This window comes from Terrapene carolina, unplaced genomic scaffold (genome assembly GCF_002925995.2).
Source record: "Terrapene carolina triunguis isolate 2854851 unplaced genomic scaffold, T_m_triunguis-2.0 Scaffold69, whole genome shotgun sequence".
Taxonomy (NCBI): domain Eukaryota; kingdom Metazoa; phylum Chordata; order Testudines; family Emydidae; genus Terrapene; species Terrapene triunguis.
In genome coordinates, this window is record NW_020664420.1 from 23,516,794 (window position 1) to 23,531,700 (window position 14,907).

Sequence of the window (14,907 nt, forward strand, 5' to 3'; positions counted from 1 at the left end):
TATGGATGAGAGTCCCCAGTGAGAGTGGGATCACAGGCTATGGTCCAGGGGCCCATATAGGGCTGGGAGCCCCTGGTCGTAGTGGGATCTGGGAGTATGGTTCAGAGTCCAGTCTAGGGCTATGAGCCACAGGTTATAGCTGGATTGGGGCAGTGTGGTTCAGAGGCCCATATAGGGATGGGAAACCCCAGTGATACCAGGATCTGGAAGCATGGTTCAGGGGCCAGTTAGGGTGACCAGATGTCCCAATTTTATAGGGACAGTTCTGATTTTTGGGTCTTTTTCTTATATAGGTTCCTATTACCTCCCATCCCTGTCCCGATTTTTCACATTTGCTGTCTGGTCACCCTAGGGCCAGTCGAGGGATGAGAGGCCCCATTTATAGTGGGATCTGGGAGTGTGGTTTAGGGGCCTGTATAGGGATGGGAACCACAAAGGCTAGCAGGGTCGGGGGAGGGCTCAGGGGCTCTTTAGAGGTGTGAGGTCCCTGTGGGAAGAGGAGCAGGGGGTCGGGGTGGGGGTCGGGCACAGGACAGCTGGGGAGCGCGGGTGTTCACAGGGTAGCTAAACGCTCTGTCAGCCCTCAGCCGACCTTGCGGCGGCCCCCATCCCGGCAGCCCTCGCCCTGCATGCTGGGAACTGTAGTCCTCTTTCTCTACGCTGCTCACGTCCAGGGCAACGCGCAGCAACAAGACCGTCCGCAAGAAGCATGCGCATAGTGGAAGGGCGGAGCTTGCTTCTTCCGCACCCTTGAAAAGGAACCCTCCCTCTTTGACTGTTTCCTAGACCGTCGGGCAAATGAAATGCTTTGATTCAATGACTGGCTCCGCCCTCTTTTTCCCGCACCTCCCGGTTTCTCAGAGGAACGTTCGGATTGGTGTATTATAGTACCCACGTGACCAATAGTAGCCAATTACTGATGTACACTCTCCTGTCTGTCCCGAGTCTCCCGCCCACTCTGACAAGATGGCGGCTCCCAGGGGGTGGCGGTTGGTGTGGCAAGGCTGCCGGTTGCTGCACACCGAGCCCTCCGCGGCCCCTCAGCCTCCGTCTCCGCTCTACCCGCCCGTGGTCGCCTCCCACACGGCCAAGAGCAAGTCGGCCAAGCGCCGTCGGCTGGAATATTTCTACCAGCAGGTGCACGCGGCGCCCTCCATCGCGGAGAAGCTGCAGCTCTACGGCCGGCTGCAGCGGCTCAAGTACGTGGTTTACCCGCAGACCTTCTCCCTGAACGCGGACCGCTGGTACCAGAGCTTCACCAAGACCGTCTTCGTGCCGGGGCTGCCCCCCGCGGGAGCGGAGCCGGCGGGACTCGGGGTCCCGGATCTGAGCGAGTTGCGTTCCCTGACCTGCGACGCGCTCCTGCAGGAGCATTTCTACCAGCGCAAGCGAGAGCGACCCTTCCTCTACCGAGAGCAGCAGCACGTCCCGGCCCCCTTCCTCACGCAGCTGGTCTCCTCCCTCACCGCCGCGCTGGGCAGCTGCAACCCGCTGCTCACAACCTCCTGCTTAGGTGGGGCGGGAGGTCGCGTGAAGGGGGTGTTGCTGGTGATTAGAGAGGGGCGAGGAGGGGGTGCTGGGGCTGGGTGGGAAGTTAGGCCGTGGAGTAGAAGAAGAGATTATGCGGAAGTATGTGAAATGCACCTGGGTTATTGTGGGTAATGGTTACATCACTGACTGATTTTTAACTTTGTTTTTTGGGCTGAGGGCTGATGTCCTTTTGCATGTTTTCACCAAGAATACACGGGTGTAATGGACTGGCTAAAAACAAAACGTGTTTCATTTCAGATTTAAAACCACAGGTTAACTTCTATTGGGAGCGCGGTGAGACTGTTGTTTGTCGAGGCTATCGAACTGGTAGAATTGATCCAGTGAGATTTCAGATAGATGACAAACCACAAATCCAGATCCGTGTGCCAAAACAGCTTCCAGAGGTACGAATGTTTTTAATACTTCTAAAAGTGAATATCAACTGGTACTGTATTACAGTAGCATTTAGTATGTAGCATGTATAAAAGTAGCTTCACTGTGCTAGGCAGGATATAGACACCTAGTAAGAGAGTCTCTGCTCTGAACAGTTCACAACATAAATATAGTCTGTCTAAAAATCATTGCTTGTTTTTGTTTGATTTTTAAATCCAACCAGTCATATCTCAGGGAAAAACTTTTGTAGAGAAACTTAATTTCCTCTATAAAGGTTCCATTGTATTTATAACAATCTTATTTATTCCATGATTTTAGTGTTTATTAAAACTATAAAACTGAGTGTCTGGGCAACAAAATGGCAGATGAAATTCAATGTTGATAAATGCAAAGTACTGCACATTGGAAAACATAATCCTAACTATATGTACAATACGATGGGGTCTAAATTAACCGTTAACACTCAAGAAAAAGGTTGTGAATGTTTTTCTGAAAACATCTGCTCTGTTAGCTTTTTTGACTGCCACAGCACACAATGTTGAGAACTATTAGGAAAGGGATAGATAATAAGACCGAAAATATTCATAATACCACGTATAAATCTATGGTATGTCCACACCTTGAGTACTGTGTGCAGTTCTGGTTGCCCCATCTCAAAAAAGATAATTTAGAGTTGGAAAAAGTACAGAGAAGGGCAACAAAAATGATGAGGGAATATGGAACATATGAGGAGAAATTCAAGACTGGGACTATCCAGCTTAGAAAATAGACAATTAAGGGAGATATGATAGAGGTCTATAAAACCATGAATAATGTGGAAAAAAATGAATAAGGAAGTGTTATTACCCCTTCAGATAACACAAAGACCCAGGAGTCACCCAATTAAATTAATAGATGGTAGGCTTAAAAGAAATATAAGGAAGTACTTCTTCACACAATGCACAGTCAACCTGTGGAATTCATTGCCAGGGAATGTTATAAAGGCCAAAAGTATAACTGGGTTCAAAAAATAATTAGATAAGTTCATGGAGGGTAGGTCCATCAATGGCTATTAGCCAAGATGGTGAGGGATGCAACCCCATGCTCTGGGTGCCCCATAACCTCTGGGACTGGATTTCAGGGGGATGGTAAATTGCCCCATTCTGTTCTTTCCCTCTGAGGCATCTGGCACTGGCTATTATCAGACCAATGGTCTGACCCAGTATGGTCATTCTTATGTTCTTGTTTGAGCTACACAGTGTACTATGTGCTGTCCAAAGGTAGGTAGATATTGATGAAATGGTATCGTGTTAGTCTGTATCAGCAAAAACAACAAGGAGTCCTTGTGGCATCTTGGAGACTAACAAATTTATTTGGGCATAAGCTTTCGTGGGCTATAACCCACTTCATCAGATGCGTGGAGTTATAGCCCACGAAAGCTTAAGTCTAAATAAATTTGTTAGTCTTCAAGGTGCCACAAGGACTCCTCGTTGTTTTTATTTTCATACATATTACAAATAAAGTGGAAAATCAGAAGTCAGTACCTTTTTGTTCTCTAAATGCACAGATGAGATGGGAGCCATTTTTAAATGGGAAAGAAGGGTGAGAGGGAGAGGAGGTTTTGGGCAATAAAAAGGTAAAAAAAAAAATGCTTATAAGGAATAATGCGTGTGTACACTTGAGCTCTCTTCCCCTTCATAATCGGGCCCATCTGCACTTGGCTAGTGGGACTGTCTTGACTCCAGAAGATTGTCAAATAGCTCCTTGTCACTGCAAGGTTTACATTTCCCTCCAGTCTTCTCTCCCTTTGTGCACTGAATGGATCTTTGCATCAGGCCTGGCAAAGTGTTCAGTCACGTGTGGCATGCTGGTGGAGTCCATGCCAAGTATGACATGCTATAAGCATCAAGTATATGGGAGGCCCCAGATTTGCTGTTGCCCTCCCTTACCTTCTGATATGCCTGCTGAAATTTCTTCACTTTCATGTGGTACTACTGCTCATCCCTGTCGGGCCCCGATTTCATCACCCCACTTGCCCATGTAATCTGTACACAGATGTCTGTGTGTGTCTACACTTCAATTAAAAACCCGTGGCTGGCCCGTGCTAGCTGACTCAAGCTAAGGGCCTGTTTAATTGTGGTGTTGACTTTAAGGGTAAGGGTCAGGTTGTAGCCTGGGACCCTCCAGCCCAAGCCTGAACATCTACACTGCAATTAAACTGCCCCTTAGCACGAGCCTGGGTCAGCTAAGTTACAGGTTTTTAAGTCACAGGGCATTATAGACATACCCCAAATTTCTTTGGCTGTTTCTTAGCTGGGCTTGCACAGTCTCTTCTCCCCAGAGGCTGTGGCAATCTATGACACTTTTCCTACTCCAGACAGGAGTACATCTAGTATCTCTGTGTATGCTTGGAGCCAGCATGGTTGGATGCTCACAACAGTGGGACAGTAGGTGTTCTCACCATAGTGGGCAATCAAGAAAAGGAATTTCAAAAATAAGTTGGGGGTTTTAAAGGGTGGGGACAGACTTCTCGGGTCTGTGACCCCAGGCATTGGAGTTCAAAATTGCGATTGGAGAAGTCACTGGTGCGAGCACAAGGGCAAATCGTGAGACAGCTGCCAGTCGACTGTTAAGGTCGACATAGGTAATGTCTACACTTGCACTGCGTTTACAGATGTAGGTCGACTGTGGCTCTGCTTTGTTCCGGGAGAGTGGCATTGCATCACTGTAATGGGGCATTTACATCTGTAGGAGATAGTTTTGCACTTGTCAACACATAAATTTAAGTCGAAAAAAGTCAGCCTAACTTTGTAGCTTTGAACAAGCCATAGGTAAGGGCTTGTTCTTAATGTCATGAAGTGTAGGTGTCCATTCACTATGAATTCTTAGAATGTTTTTAGTCAGTTTTTTGGTACTATTTACATCCTCTTTAAATTCTGCATGTGTACAGCATGCATAGAAGCTTGTACTGGAAGAGTCTAGCCACTGGCTTTTGTAGCTCCTTCTTTTGTCAGCTGGTTCCACCTTTGCCAGTCTAAGTGGGACTACAATTTTTCCCTTTTTGAAATCCCCAAGACATGAGAGAAAGCAGTGAATCTGGATTGTGGTCTGAATGAGGGGGAGACTGAGTCATTGGAAATGAATGAGAGAATGAATATGTAGATAAAGTGAGCAGAGTTGAAAGGGAGGGAGAGGTTGCATCTAAAGTTTAAGCTTGAACTCTGTAATTCCAAGCATAAACATAATCTAGACAAATCAGTGGTGTTGGCATATAGTTTACCAAATTTTTGAAAGTTGAGCTGCCTCTTCAAGAAAAGGAAACCGATTGTACACCCCTAACCTTTCCATGATAGCAGGGCAACATGGGGGAAACATGCACATCTTTCTTTTGTGCTGCTGCCAGCTAGTCCTGTGTGCTTCTTCAGGGTGCCGTGCTTTGCACTTTGACCATTTTAATGTTTCTGTTAATTTGATTGTGCACTTTGCCAAGGTTGAGACTGCTAGATAGGATTAAACTGAGTGACACTAAATGTGAAAATCAGAGTTTTTAGTGTCAGAAAGGTGATAAACTTGATGCCCTTACAGGTAGGCAATGTAGCTTTGTACATTCTTTAAAATGCTTTTTCTTTGACTGTTGGTTTTAACAAGTTTTCCTCTAAAGGCTTTCTTCTAAATCGTGAGGTAGGGTAATTGAAAATAACAGGTAGACAAAGAGTGAAATTTAGTTAAATACAGAATAAACTTCCAATCGTTAAATAACAGCACATACAGTACTGTAGATGTGTGTGATTAATTATCTTTATACTGGGGGTTCATCTATTTTTAGAGAAGTTTTAGGGAACTTTAAAAAAAATAAATAGCACTTTGCTTAACCTCTATTCTACTTTTGTAAGGCATTCAGCAATGCTGTATACAAAACACATTGTGTTGGGTAAGACTTTCTTAGAATGTACTACTAGGGAAAGATTCTCCTGTTCATCCTCCCTGCCCTCCCCCTAAAAATATATGGGTGGGGGAAATCAATATATGTATATGTGTGTGTGCGTATGTGAGGAAATCAGTGTATACTGGGGCTACCACCCTTTGGAAGAAGCCTCACTAGCAATCATATGGTCACTGCTAAATTCAGTGGCATGACTGAAAGTTTTAGTTCCGTATATTTTATTTAGATTTTCTATAACTTGCCAAAGAAAACATACACCAAGATTTTCAAAAATGACTATTGACTTTTTTGCTTGGGTGCTCAACTTTTGAGTCCTCTTTCAGAGGATGCGTGCTTGGCATTCTTAACATTGGGCTACTCAAGGCATCTTGAGTTGGGGACCCAAAATGATTGGCTAGTTGCTTTTGAAAAAACCGAATTGCAAAATACTATAACCATGTTGTATTGAATGGGAGGATAAAGGTCCAGCACAAAATGCTGTTAATTAAGCTTTGGTGGTGTTTTTTTGTGTTTTTGTGTCCTCCCCCCCCCCCCCCCCCACCCCGTGGGAAATCCCATCTTCTATCAGTGGGAAGTGGTGCTAACCAACAATTGTCCAAGCTCTGGCACTTGAGTCCTTCCTGTTCTACACAACATATTTCTCTTTTTGCTGCAGGAGATTCACGCTCTCTTCGACAAACATACTATCTTGTTGGTTTCTCTCTCGGAACAGGATCTAAGTTTTATTCAAGACCGTAAAATGGATGTTGAACTTGATGAGAATTCCTTAGGTGTTCGGATGGCTGTTCAAACAAATCTTTCTTAAGAATCAAAATATTATCAATGTAGTATGTAATAATACTGAGATCAAAAACATTCTGTGACTTGCTGAACTGATTTTCTTTCTCTTTCTCGTTCCTTCAAGTTTGTACCATTAGATTATTCAGTCCCTGGAGAAGTTCCTGTTATTAATCACAAACCAGACAAACTTCCATTGTTCAAAAGACAGTATGATAACAAGATATTTATAGGTAAGATTTTCCTAGCGATAGGAATATAGTTATGGTGTAGAAGTACTAAAGAATAGTACACTTTTGAAAATGGCTTATTGCAGAAGCCAATTTCAAAATCTGTCTAATGGCATTTATAACTGTGGTGCTATACTTTGCTGAACATTAATTAATAAAATAAGAGACTGGGTATAGTCAGTAAAACACTTAAAATTGTGATAAAGTGACACACATTTGACACTTCATATTTCAGAAGGAGTCATTTAAGTCTTGATCTGAAAATATTTGATTCAATATACAGAATGTTTTCTGAATGGGTCATTGGGCCTTATAAGGATTTTGTTCTTTGCTTTTCTTTTGGTTACAAGGGGGCTCAGATAGCTTTACTCATAAAGAGGCTGTTGCTTCTCCATAATAAACCAGTTACCTGCACAGTCAGGGCCAAGCCCACCATTATTCTCCTACAGCCCAGAAAAATATGCTTCTTACCACTTTTGCTACAGAAGATCAGTTACCTGTCAGCTTTAAAAGGAGCCTTCTGGTCTTTCTAAACAACATCCAGTCAATGAAGGGGAAAGAGGCAAAACCCCTTTAATTTCAGTGGGCGCAAGATTGGACCAGAACTAGCAAATTATTAACTTTAATTTCAGTGTCTTTTCTCCAATTATAGCCAGCAAGTGAGTTGATAAGGAGACTTAGTCTTTTGAACTAGAGGAAGCCAAAGAAATATTGTCAAAATTTCAAATCAAGCTAACTTTTTTTAAATAACTTGTTACTTTGATGGGCAGAAGTCAGAATAATAGAGATGACAGAAATATTATCTTTTCCTTAACCTCTGATGCCTATAATGTTTGATTTTTTTTTTTAAAGTGGCTTTTAACTTTTCTCCTTTTTATGAACTCAGGATCAAAAGTGGCAGATCCATGCAGCTACGGTCATACGCAATTTCATTTGATTCCTGATAAACTGAAAAGGGAACGATTATTAAAAGCAAACCTTGCTGATCAAATTGAAGTAACTTATCGAGCTAATGGTATTGCAAGTCTCTTTGCTTGGACTGCAGCACAAGCTATGTATCAAGGTGAGGCAAAACTTCTAGCTTGATTGCTAGCCATTTATAGATGTAAGACAAACTTCTTTCTCCCTTTCCTTTTATCTTCCATTTGTGTTTTATGTGGTTTTCTTTCTGTGTAGAACAGGTCTTGATTTCATTATTGAAACTTAAATGAGCCAATTAAACTATGTATATGGGAGATATTATACAAATTCTTTAAAACAAGACCCTTAAATTTGTGTAAAGTGCTTGAAGAGTAGGAGAAAAAAATCACACCAAAGTTTTCGGGGCTCTTTTTTGGGGGGGCGGGGGGGCATGTCAAACTGAGATTAATCAAGTGTAATTCACAAACAAAGCGATCATTCTGTCAGTCCTCATCCTCAAAGGAAACCTACACAGCCCTTTCAAAAGATGAGCATGGAAGCTTAAATTCATTACTCTGCTAGACACTCAAAATCATGGACTGGACAGAGACACACTGGATTTATGGCTTATTATAACTATCTGTAACCCCCTCTTTCTGTCCTATGACTGCAGAGGTGTTAATGGGCCACTCTGCCTTGAATGGTCCCTTACAATATGTGATAAGTACTTATGCTAAACAATCTGTTCCACTATTTTGCTGTGATGATGCTGGGAGTACCTTTCCTAGACCTGAAGAAGAGCTCTGTGTACCTTGGAAGCTTGTCTCTCTCACCAACAGAAGTTCATTTAATAAAAGATATTATCTCACCTGCTTTGTCTTTCTAAACATTTCCATTGGTATTTTTTCATTACTTTGACTGGATTTTTTAAAAAAAATCCTAGAAAAAGGGAGCAGTAAAGAAAAAATGAAATGTAATGTTGGATCTCAGTCCTCTGACTTCCTTAATTTCTGTTTAATCCTGTCTTGATCGAGAGAGTTAAAAGGAGTAATATACATCAAACCAAATATTTACAAATCAGTAGCTGGCAATATAAAATGTCTAAAAAGTATTAAATCTTATGTTTTGAGATAGTGTTCTAGGAGTAATTAAAATGGCAGTAGCAAATAGCCAACTTGCTTAATCGTGTCAACCAGCTCATGGATTTAAAGTAGGTGGCTCCTCTGACTTGAACAAAAGGCTTTTAAAGGCCTTGGTCTTAAACGGGCAAGGTGGTGCCCTGGGACTGAGTGATACTCTGTCACCTTCCTTCCCCTTATAGAATATCAGGGTTGGAAGGGACCTAAGGAGATCATCTAGTCCAACCCCCTGCTCAAGGCAGGACCAATCCCCAGACAGATTTTTGCCCCAGGTCCCTAAATGGCCCCCTCAAGGATTGAACTCACAACCCTGGGTTTAGCAGGCCAATGCTCAAACCACTGAGCTAGCCCTCCTCCCTATGCAAAGCCTCGATAGAGAGAGCATCTGTTGTTTTCTCATTTTCATTGCTGCCATGACAAGTTGTCCTGTTATGGAATCTAATAAAGTTGTGTCCACTTATAAGAAAAATCCAGATGTTTCTATCTCATTGGTCCCTGCCATGCTATATCATCTGTGAAACTGAAGTCAATAAAATGACTGTAAGAGCATTAGGGAGATGCTTGATGGGAAATGAGTACTTCAACTTTGGTTTAATTAAACCAAGTATTAATGCAGAGTTAATACTATTTAAAAAAAAAAATTAAAAAGTGCAGCCCAGTAGAGTTACTCTTTAAATAGAGGGCCTTTCCCCTTGCTAATCTGTCATGCTTCTAACAGAACTAAAGAAAATCATTGTTTAATGCATAATAGGTTAGAACTGAAGAGTAAATAGGGTGTGATCAGTCTGACTTTTAAAAGTGCTTGAAATTACAAAGCTGCCTCAACCAGATCAGGGGTTCTCAAACTGTGGGTGAGGACACCTAAGTGGGTTGCGACCCCATTTTAATGGGGTTACCAGGGCTGACTTAGACTTGCTGGGGCTGAAACCCAAGCCTGACGCCCTGGGTGGCAGGGATCAGGTTACAGGCCCCCTGCATGGGTCTGAAGCCTTTGGGCTTTGAATTTAGCCCCCTGGCCAGGGGCGGTGGTGCTTGGGATTTAGCCCCCACCACCACCACCTGGGGTGGCGGGGCTCAGGCTTCAATCCCCCCTCCTGGGGTCATGTAGTAATTTTTGTTGTCAGAAGGGGGTCATGGTGCAATGAAGTTTGAGAACCCCTGACCTAAACAAACTCACTTTGGAACACCTGAAGTTTCAAATGCTTAATTTTCATATTTCTTTGGGTACCTGTATATATCTTTTAAAGCTAAAACTAGCAGAGTTTTTCCATAATTTAATCAAGCTGCTTTTGCAGTTTACCCTTTGGCACCAATCTATCCTATATTAGTGAACAACTCCAATCTTGCTATCTGAATCAGCAAAAATTATGAAATGTATAGAATATTAAATGGCACTTATTAATATGTGTACAATTATTTTTGGTATTTTTTAGGTTAAAATATGTAGTCTATACACTAGAGTTTTTTGGCTGTGGTATATGATAGTAAGCAGCTGAAATCAGTATTCCAAAAAATGGGGTGTTATAGTGGAATTTTGGCAGTTAAATTCTACTCCATGTTCGGTGCATATAAATCAAATTTCTCTTATACAAATCTTCATGGAAGGTGGAATTTGATTATAAGCCAGTTTACTATGCAATAGGGTGAACTGTTTTTGAAAGCAGCCTCATGAGCTTGTATTGTACATTATAATGAAACACAAAAGATGAACAGTTGCTATGGGGATCAAGCTAATGGTTTTATCCTGAACTAGTAAACATTACAGGCACATGAAATCTAATGTTCTTGCTCTAGCACTTGGCCTTTCAGATATGCCCTGTGCTAAATTCTAACAGTGTATATGTAAAGAAATAATGCCCAATATACTTGCATAATATCAGAGACTAGAGATTTTTTTAATTCAAGACAGATTACAAAAAGTAGACCTACATATTGATCATTAGTATTGCACTACTTGTATCTGATCAAAATAATAGTAAATAAAAAACCTAATTGTTGAGAAGTAGAGATACAGTGTATATTTGAGCAAACTCCCATATTCACGATCTGTACAATTCTAATTCCATAAAGGATTTATAAATATTAAATGAGACCTCAGCTGGAAAGAAGAGAACTTAATTCACTTAGATATAGATGCCATTAGCTAATAGCTAGCTTCTGGTAGTGGAAGCAATTTCTGAAGTAATGACACCATGTTTAGGTAACAGTGATGTAAATCCCCTAATTAATACATCTGTATAAAACAATAAGAAGATAGTTTTGCGTCAAATTGTACATGTGAAATAGCATATGCTAATCACGTGATCCCAAACTTATCTTTTTTTGTGGTGTACCTATAACACTGAAATTGATGGTATCATCTTTACAAGTCAATTAGAATCTTAGTGACATTGATGTATAAGACGGTAACATTTGTTTTCATTCTCCGACTCTACTGGGTTATTTTAGAATTTTAGTAGTGAGCATTGCTTAAGGAAGCATATGTATTCAATGTTTGTGCTGTAAGTACAGTTCTCTACATATGCTATTGTGCATGCACAACAACATGATATAGTATAAAAGGGGAACCATTTTGTTTGGTCCAATAAAAGATTTAGCTTGTCTCTCTAACCATTTTATTCAGCATTCAACAGTAATGGTGTATTAAACTTGAATTAACGGCACATATTCTTGAATTGTTGTGATGAATAAGTGCATTCCCTTATGGATAAAGTCACTTCACTGTAAGAGGATTTATGGAAAATTCAGTTATCCTCTAAATAGAAGGTGCTGCGCTGCCAAAGGTCAGATTCCCTCTCTCTCTTCCCCCCCTCCTCCAAAAAAAAAAAAAAGTGTCTGTAGGGCACACCAAATGTGTGGTGCTGTACATTGTATCTAATTTTAAACATGCCGTTTTGTGCAAGATGGGTAACCTTTGCGGGCAGACTCGGTTCCATGAGAATCCATGTGCATTGAAAAGGTTAGTTTTGTGTTCAGATTTGTGAGCATATACATTAGCATAATTTTGAAAGTGGTCCTTGAGGTATGTGACCCAAAACTTTTCTTGGGGGTGGGTAAGGTGAGGATGTCGTTAGATTATTATGTAAAATGTTATGACTGAACAATCTAAAACTATCTTGTTCCTTGAGGATAAGCAGTTTAGGTTTGTAACTCTGTCTGTATTTCAAGTCCCTGTGCCAATATGAATATTACTTATGTCTTGTGTAACTAGGGTGTAATTTCATTTACAGGATTCTGGTGTGAGGCAGATGTGACCCGTCCCTTTGTATCGCAGGCTGTGATCACAGATGGAAAATACTTTGCTTTCTTTTGTTATCAGCTGAATACCTTAGCACTAACTGTACGAGCTGATCAAAATAACCCTCGGAAGAATATCTGTTGGGGAACAGAAAGTAAGCCCTTATATGAAGCTGTGGAAGGCAATAACGTAAAAGGTTTTAATGATGAAATTCTGCTTCAGTTAGTTCAGTTTCTGCTAAACAGACCAGAGCAATTGTAAATTAGGCTACCAAAGGGCTCTGTTTAAATGCCTGGGCTTCATCGGAAGTCAAATGAAATGTGATGTGGAATGGTTCTTCATGCTTATTCAAGGTTTGCTCTGTGCGCGCACACACACATACATCTGACTAAATATTACTGTAAACAATAAAATGTATTCTGTGATCTCTTGTGGGGCTTATTCCCACACACTCACCAAAATATGTGGTGTTGTACATTGAAAATAAACATATAGAATAACTTAATGCCTTTTGTATGCTTGTATTTGAAGTAAGGTACCTTGATTTTTAAATAGATCCAAAAAAAATGACCTGGATTCTGTGTTTCAACAAACTGAGATTTCCTCATGCAAACTTGATGGGCAATAGAACAGTGTTGTCCATGTAGACTGTAAACTCCTTGGAAGAGGGAGTCTCAACACAATTGAAGTACTTATACAACTTGATAGTGGTTTTTGCACAAGTTTTCTGATGACACGCTGTAACTTCATCTTGTAAAATCTTTTCTAATGCTGAAGCATTGTTTTAGCTATGACTTCAGGGGAGGGGTTAGAAGTCAGTAAGCGGGTAGGTTTCTTTTCAAGTAATTGATTTATCCTCTGGAATAATTTACACAAGACTACATGAACTCTGGTTAACTTTTTATTGTTAAGTACTTCCTTTTTACAGAGTTGAGTCCACAGGTTTCATAGTTTCCCAGCCAGAAGGGACCATTGTGATCATCTAGTCTGACCTCCGGTAAAAGACAAGCCATAGAACTTCCACAAATTAATTCCTAGAGTAGGGATCGGCAACCTTTGGCACATGGCCCATCAGGGAAAGCCGCTGGCAGGCCGGGACAGTTTGTTTACCTGCAGCGTCCGCAGGTTCAGCCAATCGCAGCTTCCACTGGCCGCAGTTCGCCCTTCCAGGCCAATGGGTGCTGCGGGAAGCGGCATGGGCCGAGACATTCCAAAGGTTGCCGATCCCTGTCTTTTAGAAAAACAAAAACAATCTTGATTTTACAATTGTCAGTGATGGAGAATCCACCACAGCCCTTGTCATTGTCTGTCTGTCTTTTTCCTTTATGCCACTTTTACTGGTGAGGGTTGTGGCGGCAGTAGGAAGGACCAGACCTCCCTTTCCTCCGCAATAGGTTCCAGCTCCTTTTGGGGGATTCCCAGCGTTCCCAGGCCATCTGGGAGATATTATCCCTCCAGTGTGTCCTGGGTCAGCCTCAGGATCTCCTCCCAGTGGGATGTGCCCAGTAGAGTTCCAAAGGAAACCTCCCAGGGGGCATCCTTATCAGGTGCCAGAACCACCTCAGCTGGCTCCTCTCAATCCAGAGCAGTAGTGGCTCTACTCCCAGGCTCTCCTAAATAGCTGAGCTCCTCTATCATGGTCTTTACAACTGGCATTTCATAAGGAATTAAGAAAAACTGACAAACAGTAGGTGGCACTGTTTGCCATTCTGTTTCAGAAGAAGAAATGAAATTGTCTTTGCCTTATATTTTTTCACTGATTAGCAAAGCTGAGACAAATCATAAATATGCACAATAGTCTCCAGCACATTAGATCACTTACTGAAACAAAATAACTTATGTGTAGAATGGCATGAATCTTTCCTTTTGTACTTGTCTGGTCCATAGTATTTAAGAGTGAAATACACTGACAATGAAGGAAATCTCTAGTATTGTTGAAAGTGGGAATATATAACTGCTAAATGTTTAAATCTAGAACATCAGAAACTGCAAGATTCCTGTTCTTTAGCTCCAATCAGCAAAAACATTTGATTCTGCTGCTTTAAATCTCATGGGATCAACTTTCTTTCTTTGACATCTTATTCTGCAGGGTTTGGTGTCTGACAGAACTTTTAAAAAAGGCAATTCAAGGGAGTCATAAGGGGATGAAACTTACAAAGTTGGTTGTTTTAGCTTTCTATTAATTTTAACCTGTGCTTCTGGGCAGGGAACATGAGGGAGGCTAAGGAAGAATTTAAAATTAAATCATATTTTTTGGGTAATAGGGAAACTATTTGTCTTTCTCCTTATAATCCCAAATGCTGAACTATTTTGCTTTATTAAAAAAATGTTTAACAACCCTCAAGCAGATACCAAGTCTGGGAAATGTCATGGTGTCTACATTCTGAGACTGAAAATAGGGGACCTCTACTGGAAACCTTTATGCAGCCTTCTCTAAATTCCATGCAGGAATGCCCGGAGTCTGAAGACTATGTACCCTTCCCTTTATGCCCACATAGGACTAGATACAATCTAGTCCAAAACTATTGAAATGTAAGTAATTCTCCATCTTCCTCCATTCAAGAACAGGCAGTGTTGATGTTTAATATCTGCTCGGTTCTGGTCTAGGTACTTGCAATTTTTTTTAGTTGATCAGTTTTCATTTTTAATCAGCGCATATAAATAGGAAAACTCCAGGGTCAGCTGAAATATTCTTTGCAAGTTAACATTAGTCTTTGTTCTCCCAATTACCCTTTGAACTTTGTTTTATTGGCATAGATCTTATCCTGCCTCATTACT

General features: G+C 41.3%; 1 protein-coding gene across 1 annotated transcript; it reads left to right on the forward strand.

Moving 5' to 3' along the window:
* The first annotated feature begins 952 nt into the window (after window positions 1-952).
* MRPS30 (mitochondrial ribosomal protein S30) lies at window positions 953-12,488 on the forward strand. Its single transcript, XM_026649082.2, has 5 exons — window positions 953-1,513; window positions 1,789-1,934; window positions 6,750-6,855; window positions 7,739-7,915; window positions 12,122-12,488. The coding sequence occupies exons 1-5, from the start codon at window positions 967-969 to the stop codon at window positions 12,388-12,390; spliced, it is 1,245 nt and encodes a 414-aa protein (XP_026504867.1). The 5' UTR covers window positions 953-966; the 3' UTR covers window positions 12,391-12,488.
* Window positions 12,489-14,907: the final 2,419 nt, after the last annotated feature.

What these genes read in the sequence shown, in the direction of transcription:
- MRPS30 (XM_026649082.2), top strand. Translation starts at nt 967, where the DNA reads ATGGCGGCTCCCAGGGGGTGGCGGTTGGTGTGGCAAGGCTGCCGGTTG. An exon ending in GCTCACAACCTCCTGCTTAG is followed by an intron (nt 1,514 to 1,788) that starts GTGGGGCGGGAG and finishes GTTTCATTTCAG; the next exon opens with ATTTAAAACCACAGGTTAAC. An exon ending in AGCACAAGCTATGTATCAAG is followed by an intron (nt 7,916 to 12,121) that starts GTGAGGCAAAAC and finishes TTTCATTTACAG; the next exon opens with GATTCTGGTGTGAGGCAGAT.